This window comes from Somniosus microcephalus, chromosome 5 (genome assembly GCF_052327205.1).
Source record: "Somniosus microcephalus isolate GS21.2 chromosome 5, FLI_Smic_1.0, whole genome shotgun sequence".
NCBI classification, from domain to species: Eukaryota; Metazoa; Chordata; class Chondrichthyes; order Squaliformes; family Somniosidae; genus Somniosus; species Somniosus microcephalus.
The window spans coordinates 174071313-174086022 of NC_140991.1; the positions used below are offsets into that span (position 1 = coordinate 174071313).

Genomic DNA, 14710 nt, shown 5'->3' on the forward strand with positions numbered 1-14710 from the left:
TAAAGAAGCCATCCCCTATGGACAAGCCCTGCGAATACACAGGATCTGCTCAGACGAGGAGGAACGCAATGGACACCTACAGACGCTGAAAGGTGCCCTCGTCAGAACGGGATATGATGCTCGACTCGTCGATCAACAGTTCCGACGGGCCACAGCGAAAAATCGTATAGACCTCCTCAGAAGACAAACATGGGACACAACCAACAGAGTACCCTTCGTCGTCCAGTGCTTCAACGCAGTGAGATACTACGCCATGTTCTTCGCAGCCTTCAACATGTCATCGATGATGACGAACACCTCACTAAGGCCATCCCCACGCCTGCACTACTCGCCTTCAAACAGCCGCCTAACCTCAAACAGACCATCGTTCGAAGCAAATTACCCAGCTTTCAGGAGAACAGCGACCACAACACCACACAACCCTGCCACGGCAACCTCTGCAAGACATGCCAGATCATCAACACAGATACCATCATCACACGTGAGGACACCACCCACCAGGTACATGGTACCTACTCATGTGACTCGGCCAACGTTGTCTACCTCATACGTTGCAGGAAAGGATGTACCGGAGCATGGTACATTGGCAAAACCATGCAGACACTGCGACAATGGATGAACGGACACCGCACAACAATCGCCAGGCAGGAGTGTTCCCTCCCAGTCGGGGAACACTTCAGCAGTCAAGGACATTCAGCCTCCGATCTTCGGGTAAGCATTCTCTAAGGCGGCCTTCGAGACACACAACAACGCAAAATTGTCGAGCAGAAACTGATAGCCAAGTTCTGCACTCATGAGGACGGCCTCAACCGGGATCTTGGGTTCATGTCACGCTACATGTAACCCCACCTGACGTAGAGTCATCCAGACTCGAGTCGTCGTTGGCTTGTTCTCTCTAAACAGATGCGGCCGGACCTGCTGTGATTTCCAGCAAAAAAATAGTTTTTTGTTTTTCATACAGACCCCAGCATCTGCAACATTTGACCCCTTGTGACCCCACCTCATTGTTCTTTGATGTAATGTTTTCCTGACTGACCTGTTTGGACACCATTCACACCTGTGGTTGGTTTGATTATCTCTCTGCCGAGGTGTGATAAAGGGCAGTTAGAAAGATTACCTGTAATCATCTGGTTGTACTCTCTGACTATATATGCTGTGCTTATATGCAACTCTTCACTTCACCTGACGAAGGAGCAGCGGTCTGAAAGATTTTGGTTTCAAATAAAGCTGTTGGACTATAACCTGGTGTTGTGTGACTTCTTACGTTTTAATAAGCATACACATTGAGAGGTGTATTTGAAAGTGAGCATTTATTTTTCCCTTACTCGAACTGTTATAAGAACAAATAATGGCAGGTTCACCTTTGGCTTACACAGAAGCTGACGGAGAGGTTTAAGGTGCAATACCATGTAGATATAACTCTTGTCAGTTTAATCAATCTAAGTGTTATCATCCACGTAGAAAGGTTGTGACCTAATCTCTATATAATTTTATAACTATCTTTACAACTATTTTGACTATCATATTTATATAGACTTTTATATACCTAGGTCCTGAAATGCTACTACTATTAAATTCCCATCAGCTCAGCAGCGATGATGGGGCTGTAAAATATTAACATATAAACACCAATACATTCATCTGAACATTTTCTCTGCTATTTTAATGGAGGTATTAATCCATAGAAATAAATGCTTAATCCCTCCACTAAAATAGTGGAGAGAGGATAAGTACCTGAAGGAAGAAAAATTGCAGCGCTACAGGGAAAGGGTGGGGGAGTGGGATTAGCTGAAGTGTTCGTGCAGAGAGCTGGCATGGGCTCGATGAGCCAAATGGCCTCCTTCTGTGTTGTAACAATTCTATGTTTCTATGATTCTAGAAATCTCAAGTGAATGCATTAATTGTTCAAGGCACAGTGAACATATATGTAGCATCCAAAGGGCACTTTCAATGCATGTTTTGTTTTTAGACGCCCTGTCTCTCTCAGTTGCTTCACAGCCAATTTGAAATTTATGCACAAGTGAATGGAATTGAGATTAAAAATCTCAACTCGTGAATCTCATGCTGCTACCAGCAGTGTGCCTGCCCAAACCTGCCTAACCCTAACCCTGTTCTTGACTCCTAAACTGCCCCATCTGTGAGCCACATACCAAGGTGTGCTGGCTGGCATTGAGCCCACCTTCAAAGAAAAATAAAAAAATTGCATTTACATGGCATTTCTCACGACCTCAGGATGTCCCAAAGCACTTTGCAATCAAAGAAGTGCTTTTGAAGTGCAGTCAATGTAATTCAACATAGGTAATTTCAGATTGTGGTAAACTCTGTCATTCTTCTCTGATAGAAATGTTCTGCAAGGAAACTAAACTTATCTTAATTATGTCAGAGTGATGATTGGAACAATTAGCTCTTCATAAGAATATTTCAACAGATTATTACTTAAATACATTTCACACTGTCTCATTCTGCAATAGCTGGAGTTACACGCCAGTGATGCTATTGTATTTCTTGCCCCTAAACCACCCAATCAAATGCATTTCTAAGAAAGAAAGTACATAGAAACATAGAAACAGGAGTAGGCCATTCATCCCTAAATACAAAAGCAGCTGGTCCAGAGCTGCTAAGTGATTCATAGGGCTCAGTTTTCCAAGCCCTGAGGAGGTGGGTTTGGAGGCGGGAGTGGTGGGAAAATTGCAGAATCGGAGGGCAGGAACCCATCCCGCCCCCAACCCGCCTCCGTGCCAATGTCGCAGGATGTGGGTACCTGACCTGTGCTGGGAGCCGCCTCCCCGAGGCGGGAAGGGGATTAGCGCCAATTAACTGCCTGTTAACAGGTAGTTAACAGGCAGATTTTTGCCTAATCCTTAGTTTTAGACCCGAAGTGTGGGCTGTCCAACGGCTCCAAACCACGCGAAGTTAGCAAGGCGGACTGTCGGTCTGCAGGGGTTGGAGGGGTCGAGATGTCTGTTGTGCAGGTGAGTGATGGGTGCATGTGTGCAGTGGTAAGTGTGTGAGATAAGTGTAAAGTGTTTTAATAAGTTTTACTTTCCTTTACTTTCTCCTGCAGGATTCCTTCCTTCAGTTCTCGGGAGTCCCTCAGCTCACCGGCACAGAAAGCAGAATGGCCGCTGAACTGTCAAAAGCTGCAGCCTCTGCTTTCTGGTCTGGAGAGCTCTCTAACTGAGTCTGAGTAGAAGGACTGAAGTTAGAAGACAGATTGTCAGTGGTTGACCGCTTCACAGAGCTGTCAAACGCTGATTTTTCAACTGTCAAAAGCTCTTGACAGATGAAATGTCAATCGCTGATGTCACCAGTAACCAGGTGTCCCTTAATTGGCCTGCTGAGCCCGCTGGGTGGGCTTAACAAGGTCAATCAAGGGAAAATAGTGTGGGTTGGCCACAAGTCGATGGAGGCGGGACTACAACACAAAAAGTGGGAGTCCCGCCTCCAAAAGCTCCCCATTGACAAAATCGAGCCAATAGAGTCCTTGGGTGAAAAATTGAGTCGTGCCCCCTTTGGGGCGCTAACTTTGCCAGGGCGCTACCCCAGAAAGATTAGCAACCTCGCAACTGAAATTGAGTGGTAGCGCCCCAGGAGGGAAGCAGGGCACTACTGGAAGAGCCCCGCCTCCCTCTTGGGGCACTGCGAGGGAATATCATGGCGCTATGTGCCGCATCACCATGCGCTGCTGCACTTTACGCTGCGATATTGCAGGCCTTCCTCCCCTTCTTAAAGGGTGTTAACAGGAGGTGCAAAGCAACTGAATTTTTGTCCCATAGAGTCATAATGGCACAGAAGGAGGCCATTCGGCCTATCGAGTCCATGCCGGCTATCTGTAAAGCAATCCAGTCAGTCCCATTCCCCCGCTCTATCCCCGTAGCCATGCAAGTTTATTTCCCTCAAGTGCCTATCCAGTCTCCCCTTGAAAACATTGAGTGTCTCCGCTTCCACCACTTCCATTGGCAGCAAGTTCCAGGTCCTCACAACTCGCTGAGTTAAAAAAGTTTTTCCTCACATCCCCCCTGTATCTCTTGCCCAACACCTTAAATCTGTGTCCCCTAGTCCTTGTACCATCAACTAGTGGGAACAGTCTTTCTGTCTACCTTATCCAAACCCATCATAATCTTGAACACCTCTATCAAATCACCCCTCATCCTCTTTTGCTCTAATGAAAACAAATCCAGCTACTCCAACCTGCCCTTTTAGCTAAGATCCCCCATCTGTGGAACCATTCTGGTAAATCTCCTCTGCACCCTCACAAGTGCCTTCACATCCTTCCTAATGTGTGGTGACCAGAACTAGATGCAATACTCCAGTTGTGGCCTAACCAGCGCTTTATAAAGACTCAGCATAACTTCTCTACTTTTGTACTCAATACCTCTATTTATGAAGCCCAAGATCCCATATGCTTTGCTAATCACTCTCTCAATATGTCTTCATGCACATTAACTCCCAGTTCCCTCTGTCCCTGCACACTCTTTAAAACTGTACCATTAAGTTTATATTGCCACTCCCTGTTCCTTCTGCCAAAATGCATCACCTCACACTTCTCTGTATTAAATTCTATCTGCCACTTGTCTGCCCATTCTGCTAGCCTTTCTATGTCCTGTTGCAGTCGATTGGTATCATCCTCACTGTTTGCCACACCCCCAAGTTTGGTGTCATCGGCAAATTTAGAAATTCTACTCTGTATTACAATATCCAGGTCATTTATATATATCAAAAAAAAAATGACCCCAGCACTGACCTTCGGGAAACACCACTGTCTACCATCCTTCAGCCTGAAAAACAGCCATTTACTACAACTCGCTGTTTTCTGCTCTCTTTTCTTAAGCCAATTCCTTATCTATGTTGCCACTGACCCACCTATTCCATGAGCCTCAATTTTGTTAACAAGCCTTCTATGTGGTACTTTGTCAAACTCTATGTGGTACTTTGTCAAACCTACCAGACCGGCCCTTCTCCAGATTCTGACAGGCCCTACTCCAGATTCTGACCGGCCCTACTCCAGATTCTGACCGGCCCTGTTCCAGATTCAGACCAGCCCTACTTCAGATTCTGACAGGCCCTACTCCAGATTCTGACAGGGCCTACTCCAGATTCAGACCAGCCCTACTCCAGATTCAGACCGGCCCTACTTCAGATTCTGACAGGCCCTACTCCAGATTCTGACAGGCCCTACTCCAGATTCTGACCGGCCCTGCTCCAGATTCAGAACGGCCCTACTTCAGATTCAGACCAGCCCTACTCCAGATTCAGACCGGCCCTACTCCAGATTCAGACCAGCCCTACTCCAGATTCAGACCGGCCCTACTTCAGATTCAGACCGGCCCTACTTCAGATTCTGACCGGCCCTACTCCAGATTCTGACCGGCCCTACACCAGATTCAGACCGGCCCTACTCCAGATTCAGACCGGTCCTACTCCAGATTCTGACCGGCCCTACTCCAGATTCTGACCGGCACTACTCCAGATTCTGACCGGCCTTACTCCAGATTCAGACTGGCCCTACTCCAGATTCAGACTGGCTCTACTCCAGATTCTGACCGGCCCCACTCCAGATTCAGACCGGCCCCACTCCAGATTCAGACCAACCCTACTCCAGATTCAGACCGGCCCTACTCCAGATTCAGACCGGCACTACTCCAGATTCAGACCGGCCCTACTCCAGATTCAGACCGGCCCTACTCCAGATTCTGACCGGCCCTGCTCCAGATTCAGACCGGCCCTACTTCAGATTCAGACCAGCCCTACTCCAGATTCAGACCGGCCCTACTCCAGATTCAGACCAGCCCTACTCCAGATTCTGACCGGCCCTACTCCAGATTCTGACCGGCCCTACTCCAGATTCTGACCGGCCCTACTCCAGATTCTGAATGGTCCTACTCCAGATTCAGACCAGCCCTACTCCAGCCACCCATTTGCTGCAATTGAAGCAGCTAATTCTCAAGATGAATTTAATTCATGTGTCTTGCACTAGGATCATTGTGCTGCATTTTCATCATTACATGGTAAATTTTTGATGAAAATCCTAATATTCGCAACGAGTAAGAGAAGGACTAGTGAGAGGGGATTACAAGATCAGATCAGACAATGCCAGTGTATACAGTCACCTTTGCTGTATCTACTGAAACCCAACAGGGAACAGGCATAGGTAGGAAAGTGTTACATAGAATTTTACCGGAGCTTAAAGAGGACAGTAATTTACAGTGGCAAATTTACCTGTGAACTAAAATATCCCCAAAGAACAGAATTCTAACATTAACTGTTAGCATGCAATAGGGCTGATACAGAAACTGAATGTTCATGTCACCCATACGTATCATTATACACAACAAGAATGGGAGTGTGTGAAAGAAGTATAGTGCACGTAATAGCATCTGATGATATGATAAAATAAATATAAATATATTACATACATAACATTGTTACAATCATGTTTATTTTTGATATGACATATACCTTTCTGTTGTCATTTGTTATTTCAGCACCTATTTCATGTATTTAAAAAATGCTACTACCTATTGAACAGAATAGTATCTGTTTCTATCACATGAATTAAATAACTCATTTATAATATGTTGTCATGAAAGTATCTGATAACAGGGACCAGCGACAGGAAGAAGCAATTTTAGTAGGAATTAGTACACTGGACAGTCATTTTTCATGTCCGGGCTTAATTTTCACTGGGCGCTATTATTTTCTATGCTATTTTAATGCAGTTATTAATCTGACTACTTTAAAATAGAGCTGACAGGGACATATGGAAACACAAAAACAGGTGCGCTAAAAATAGCCAACAGAAGAAATTAAACCTAGCAGTGATTTCATGTGATCAGGGGAAGATGTTGATTGAAGTGGAGTTGCGACCTCACACAAATAGAGGTGAGAATTTTAACCCCCAAAAATGGGTGGGTTTGGAGTGGGTGGAATGTAAAAATGTGAAAAAATCTCAAACCTGACCCCAACCCGCCCACTTCTGGATTTAATGGAGGCGGGATGGGAAGTGGGCGACCAATCCACTCCCAGGAGGCAGGTTGGTCATTTAAACATTATAATGAGGCTGCATGCCTCAGATTTAATCTTTCATTTAAAACCCAGCAGCTAAAAGGAGGCGAGGACTCCTGGATCCAACGGGTAAGTGTCTTTCAAGTACTTTTCTACTTAATTGCTAGTTGCAGTTTACCTGCTTTCCCCCACCCCCCATCCCATGATCGAACACCCCACCCTCCGAGTCACGATCCCCAATGACCCACCCTTGTGATCTCTTCACCCACCCCCCGCCCGGATGCCTCCATTTTCCCCCCTGGCCCTTCCAATTGACAGCCCCCCCCGACCCTTCTGATCTCCCTGCATCGCCTCCCTCCCCCCACTCCCACCACCACCACCACCACCCCATTGCCTCTTCTCCACTCTAGCCTCCAATCTACACATCCTTCCTCTGGCCTTTCTGCTCCCTCCCTTCTTCCAGCCCCTCCAATGTGTCTCCGGCCTTCCCTGCCCGATGTCTCCGACTCCCCCTAAAGTGTCTCTGCCCACCCTCCCCCCCCACCCACCCCGATGTATCTCTGCCCCCCCCCCGATGTCTCCGACCCTCCAATTGATCCACGAGCCCGTACCCACAATCTCTCCCTCATCCCTCCTGGTGCTGCAGACCTTCCCACCCAACAGCCAACCAGCCTCTCAATCTGTCTGGCTGCGACCGGGAAACGGAGACTAAAATGTCAATCAGGCCTGCCGTTAAATTCGGCAGGGCCCGAGGTAATACCGCTCTTCCGGGTTTTCTGATCGCATAACAGCCCCCCAGTATCCTCCCCACCTCCAAGTTAATATCAGGGCCAGAGTAAAAAAATCAACTGTCACCCTGGGAAATTGTGACATTACAGAAGACTGGCTTATGTCTCCTGCTTATGGTGTGAATCAGGGAATTGTGTGTGGTATGGGGAACCCAAAGAAAGAGAATAAACAACTAAAATCAGGAGGAGGAGGTAAAATAAATAAAAGCAACTGACTACCAGCAACTAGGATTTTCTATATAAGGCAAGTAAAATTTATTGAACTAAGTTAAATGAGTAAAGTGAAATAATTATTTTGGTAACTGCTAATTTATCTTTTTAGAAAATGGTCAACTTAAAACTAAGGTCTTTATCTGTTCATTTAGATCACTCTTGATGGACATGATATCCGTACTTTGAACGTGAAGTGGTTGAGACAACACATTGGTGTCGTAAGCCAGGAGCCAATACTGTTTGCCACAACAATTGCTGAAAACATACGCTATGGCCGAGAGGATGTAACTGATGGAGAGATTGAGCAAGCAGTGAGGGAAGCGAATGCTTATGATTTTATATCAATGCTTCCCGATGTAAGTGACCCTTTGAATCTGACAAACAACACAAACCCAACTTACCTTGTTTTTTTGAGTGGGAAAGCCACTTTAGAAAATATTTTTATGTTCTATCCCTCCCCTTTCTATTTGCTGTACCATGCTACATCCATGTCTGTGATTTAGGCAAGTGATCTGGTCCCAATGCTACCTAGCCACCAGCTCTGACAGGTGTACAGGAGCTGTCTATGATTTCTTTAGCTGAGATTTAACCTCCTTCCCTATAGAGAAACATTTAGCCTTTTCTTGGCACATCCTTATGCCAGCACAGGTAAAATCATTAACTCTGTATTTGGTGGATAATGGGCCTGGTATACTGTAGCACCCATAATAGAGAGGGGTTAATTTTCACATTCACCTTCGATGGAAATGAAACTTGGACAGGCTTTATAATGGGCAGGCAATCCACTCTGCCAGTTTAACCATCCAATCTCTGGAGATTTATGAACACGAATAGGTGAAGGGAGGAGGATTTTCCTTTAAGTTGGTCAAATGTGTTCATCACACATCTCTCTCGCAATAACAATGGAAAATCTAAATAGTTTATGCATTAAATAATTAATAAGCTGGTAGTGCTTCATGTTCCACATTATCCTAAGTGACATGCTTAATAGTGGTACACAGTGCAGCAGTGTAATAATTCACAGACCATTGTCACACTTTATTGCTAAATTGAATAATAGATTAGTTACAATGCAGATACTTACTTGGTCAGATTGATATGAATGAGGCACTTTTATAGCCCACTACCCACTGGACATACATCAGCTATGACATTATCTATTCTGGATGGAGCACTGCAAATAAAAGATTAATTTGGAAGAAGTGGAACTGTCATTATAAATGGTCGATTGCCTAACTCAGCTATACTACTTGGCAACTTGCAACCCACCAGTACCACAGCACAACTCCAGCCCGGCACGAGGTTGAAAAGGCCATCTGACAACTGAAGAACATGAAGGCCTCAGGAGCTGATGGAATCCCCGCCGAGGCACTAAACATGGTGCAGAATCACTATTGGCGCAAATACATGAACTAATTTCTCTTATTTGGAGGAGGAGAGCATGCCAGGAGATTTCAGAGATGCCGTAATCGTGACCATCTTCAAGAAAGGTGACAAGTCTGATTGCGGTAATTACAGAGGAGACTCCGTGCTGTCTGCCACAGGGAAAGTCATTGCAAGAATCCTCCTCAATCGCCTTCTCCCAGTGGCTGAAGAGCTCCTCCCAGAGTCGCAATGCGGATTCCACCCACTAAGGGGCAAAATGGACATGATCTTCACCGTGCGTCAATTGCAAGAGAAATGCAGGGAACAGCACCAACCACTATACATGGCCTTCTTTGACCTCACAAAGGCCTTCGACACTGTCAACCATGAGGGATTATGGAGTATCCTCCTCAATTTTGGCTGCCCTCAAAAGTTTGTCACCATCCTCCGCGTGCTCCACGATAACATGCAAGCCGTGATCCTGAGCAATGGATCCACCACAGACCCAATTCACGTATGGACTGGGGTCAAACAAGGCTGTGTCATCGCACCAACGCTCTTCTCGATCTTCCTCGCTACAATGCTCCATCTCAACCTCAGTAAGCTCCCTGCTGAAGTGGAGCTAATCTACAGAACAAACGGAAAACTGTTCAACCTCCGTCACCTCCAGTCCAGATCCAAGGTCATCCCTTCCTCTGTCATTGAATTACAATATGCAGATGACGTTTGCGTCTGCGCACACTCATAGAACGAACTGCAAACCATCGTCAACACCTTCACCGAAGCGTACGAGAGCATGTGTCTTGCACTAAACATCCATAAGACAAAGGTCCTCTACCAACCTGACCCCGCCACACAGTACTGCTCCCTGATTAGCAAAATCCATGACGAGGCCTTGGGCAACTTGGACCACATTCCATACCTCGGGAGCCTACTGTCAACAAGGGCAGATGTCGATGACGAAGTCCAACACCGCCTACCGTGTGCCAGTACAGCCTTCAGTTACCTGAGGAAGAGAATGTTTGAAGACCAGGACCTCAAACCCAGCACCAAGCTCATAGTTTACAGGGCAGTAGTAATACCCGCCCTCCTGTATGCTTCAGAGGCATGGATCATGTACAGCAGGCACCTCAAAGCACTGGAGAGGTACCACCAACGCTGCCTCCGCAAGATCCTGCAAATCCATTGGTAGGATAGGTGCACCAACATCAGTGTTCTCGCTCAGGCCGACATCCCCAGCATCGAAGCTTTGACCACGCTCGATCAGTTCTGATGGACGGGCTACATCGTCTGCCTGCCCGATACGAGACTCCCAAAGCAAGCGCTCTACTCGGAGCTCTGACACAGCAAGCCAGGTGGGCAGAGGAAACGCTTCAAGGACATCCTCAAAGCCTCCTTGAAAAAGTGAAACTCCCCACTGACACCTGGGAATCCCTGGCCCAAGACCGCACAAAGTGGAGGAGAAGCATCCGGGTAGGCGCCGAACACCTCGAGTCACTTCGCTGGGAGCAAGCAGAAGCCAAGCGCAAACAACAGAAGGAACGCACGTCAACTCAAGCACCGCACCCACCCGCCCCTTCAACCACCGTCTGCCCCACCTGTGACATGCCCGCATTGGACTCATCAGTTACCTGAGAACTCATTTTTAGTGTGGAAGCAAGTCATCCTCTGTTCCGAGGGATTGCCTAAGAAGAAGACTTGGCAACTTCTCACTTGTCCTATAAGGAAGAAAATTTGTTTATATAAGAAACAGTGACCCGCTGACATTACTGTAAAGTTCATGTATTTTTATTGGCTGCTAAATGGATTTACAGGGGCTCTCTTTAAGGTGCACTTCAGTTACTTGAGAAGAGAAGTTATGGTTAGCAGGACCTCCAAACCATGCAGCACCCTCTACAGGGCATCTGGGACCTGTGTGAACAAGACAGCCAACTGTGTATGCCCTTAATCAATCAGATTGAACAATTGTTAATGAGCAGCACAGAGTCTGAACAAGGAAGTTCAAATTAGAATATTGAATTCAATGGCAAAACAGGTATAGAAAGTGAAATAATGAGAGGGAAATTAAGATTGGATTAAGAGAGAGAGATAAAAGAGACAGAACAAAAAAGTTAAAAAAGTTATTTACTTTAAAAAAAATCTACAACAATAATTAAAATCTGTAGGAATGAGACTCCACATTTGTAAAAGATCATTTTCAGTGCCAGAGAGGTTGTTCGGCAGTAATTAGGAATTACCACACCATTAAAAGGGTACTTAGACTGGAACTTTTCAAAGTGATTATCTGCGTGAATATTTTTGTGTCCTTCTGCACATGCGTGCGTTCGACCCCACCCCCTTTTGTGCATGAGCACCCGATCCCCTTCTACGCATGCACACTGTCACAGAGGCCGCACATGCGCAGTGCCCCACAGTTACGGCTGCAGTGCAGCATGGACCACACTTTGCTCAGCTCCGTGGGACAAGGTCCATCACTGGATCCGTGCTGGCTGACGGGAGAGAGAGTGGGGAAGAGAGAGAAAGGGGATCGGAGAGAGGGGATCAGAGAGAGAGAGAGGGAATCAGAGGGATAGAGTGGGGGAGAAAGAGAGTGGGGAGAGAGAGAGGGGGAGAGAGGGAATCAGATGGAGGGGGAAAGAGGGGGAGAGAGGGAATCGGAGGGGGGAGGAAGGGAATCAGAGGGAGCAAGGGGGAGAAAAAGGGAGGGATAGAGGGAGAGAGTGGGAGAGAGGGGGAGAGAGGGGGAGAGAGAGAGGGGGAGAGGGAATCGGAGGGAGGGAGAGAGATGGGGAGAGAGGGAATAGGAGAGAGAGGGGGGAGAGAGGGAATCGGAGAGAGAGGAGGGAGAGAGGGAATCGGAGAGAGGGGGGAGAAAGAGGGAACCGGAGAGAGAGGGGGAGAGAGAGGGAATCGGAGAGAGAGGGGGGAGAGAGGGAATCGGAGAGGGGGAGAGAGAGGGAATCGGAGCGAGGGGAAGAGAGAGGGAATTGGAGAGAGGGGGGAGAGAGAGGGAATTGGAGAGAGAGGGAATCAGAGAGAGAGGGGAGAGAGAGGGAATTGGAGGGATGGGTGGGAGAGAGGGGAGAAAGAGAGGGGAGCGAGTGAGGGAATCGGAGGGAGGGGAGAAAGAGGGAATTGGAGGGAGGAAGAGAGGGAATCGGAGGGAGAGAGGGCATCTGAGGGAGGGAGGGGCAAGAGAGGGAGTGAGAGAGAGTGGGAATCGGAGGGAGGGGGGGAGGGAGAGAGAGAATCAGAGGGGGGAAGAGAGAGGAGGTCAGGGTGGGAGGGTAAAGTGTACGAAAAGCACAGTGGGGATGGGGGAAGAATGTGATCCAGGTCTAAAGGTGGGGGGATGAGAGCAAGAACATGATCCGGATGGTAAGATGGATCACGTTCTTCCAACCCCATCCCCTTTACACCCGCACTACATTCTCTCTCTCCTCCCGCTAGACATGGTTGATTTCTCGGAAAGCTCGGTGCATATGTAGCAAGTGACATCATTGGACCGGATGAAATCCGGAAGTCACGACACTGTCACTGTTCACTTCATACCCAATAAACCTGTTAACAATCCATGATCCACAATGCCCCATCTAACTGGGGTGGGGGTGGGGGTGGGGGAAGAAGGTCAGGAAACTGGGCAGGGGGGAGGAGGTCAGTAACTCAGGCTGGGGGGTTGGGGGCGGAGGTGCGGCGAGTAGGTCAGGAACTTGGGGCTTGGGTGGAGGGGGCGGGGGGGGCGGGGGTGAGGAGGTCAGGAACTTGGGCGGGGGGGTGAGGAGGTCAGGACCTTGGGCAGGGGGTTGAGGAGGTCAGGAACTTGGCGATGGGGGCAGGAAATTTATTGGGGGGTGGGAGAAGGTCTTAACCTGCGAGGTTGAGCCCTGTCTGTTCCAAGTGCACTCTGTTCTGTCTGGAGTAGGCAGTCAGATGGCTCGAATTACACTTTGCAAAGTAACTGATTACTGTGGCAGGGCGGGACTAATTATACATTCCAGAGAAACTGCTGGGTGTGTCTTGTCCTCTAAGGGGACCAATCAGCAATCAGGACTTGTCATCCAAGGGAACCAATGAGAGCTTTTGGTGCTGCGAATAAACATGTTTGTGGCGAGTTTAGTCTGTATCTCTAAAGTCAGTACAGGAACTTCACGCCATTCAATATATTTAAATGGGGAGCCAGACATTGAGAAGCCGTTTTCGCGTAGTTTACAGAGGAGTGGCGCATCTCGAAGAGCAACCTTTGGATTTTTGTGTTTAACTGCGCATTTCCCATTTGCGTACAAATAATGGTGAGCACTGTTAGCCTCACTGTTATTATCACAGCAAAATCCAGCCCATTGATTGGATGAGCATGTTGATGTTTCCTGTGCAACAGTGATAGGAAAGGAGGACCTGGATTAGAATGGATTAGGCATGGAGAAGTTATTAATTAATTAATAATGAATAATAAATTAATTCATTCAAAAGCACATCTTTGTTATAAAGCCCTTGGGTACATCCTGAGGTCATGAAATATATAAATGCAAGTCTTCTGTAATGTATGTACCTTTAAGGGGAGAACTACTTTTTACAGCTCCTGTACACTGTAGTACCGGCAGTGACCACACCTGTATATAAACCCTGAGTAGTGATCTGCACAGTTAGTTCTAGAGTAACCCTCATTCAATAAACACCTGTTGATCGTTCCCTGCAGTCTTTTGTCTGATTATTGAAGGACACAACATTAAGATACACGGATCTAACATTGGCGACGATGCAGATTCGAACCTACCTGCAACTCTGCATCACCTCCCAGGGATTCGCTCCTGGAGATCAGTGGAAGGAGGTCGAGTCCAGAAGCACGGGCGTCGACCACGGGCAACCGCCCAGTCATCCAGCGGAGATTTGAGCATCGCAGGGGAGGCTGTCGAGAGCCAGGCTTGGCTTTCCAGTCATGGTGGTCCAGCGAAACGGGCTGGCAACAGGTACTGCGCAGACCCTTCCCGGACAGCAGCGGCTAGAGCTGACCGAGCGGCACAGAAAAAGGTCGAGCAGCATCGACGGGGGAGAGAGAGAGGGCAGAGCGCACAGGGCGCAGCCGGTGTTCAGGACCGAGCAGCGTCAACGGGGAGAGAGACGAGAGAGAGCGCAGAGCGCAGCCGGTGTTCAAGGGCCGAGCAGCGTCAACGGGCGAGAGAGGCGCGCAGAAAAACCCGAGGCACTGCCATTGCCACGAGGACCGCAGAGAGCGGCATTGGCAGCAGCGCAGGAGCAGCGCACGAAACTCACAGGGCGTCGCCATTTGCCACGAGGACTGCCGAGAGCGGCGTTGGCAGCAGCGCGGGAGACGCCATTTTAAG

General features: G+C 47.9%; 1 protein-coding gene across 1 annotated transcript in view; it reads left to right on the top strand.

Moving 5' to 3' along the window:
- The window catches only part of abcb5 (ATP-binding cassette, sub-family B (MDR/TAP), member 5), a 211491-nt gene that overhangs the window by 89968 nt on the left and 106813 nt on the right, over positions 1–14710 (top strand). Inside the window, exon 11 of the mRNA XM_085989371.1 lies at positions 8159–8362. Within this exon, the coding sequence (XP_085845497.1) occupies positions 8159–8362 (204 nt within the window). The remainder of the gene's footprint in view (positions 1–8158; positions 8363–14710) is intronic.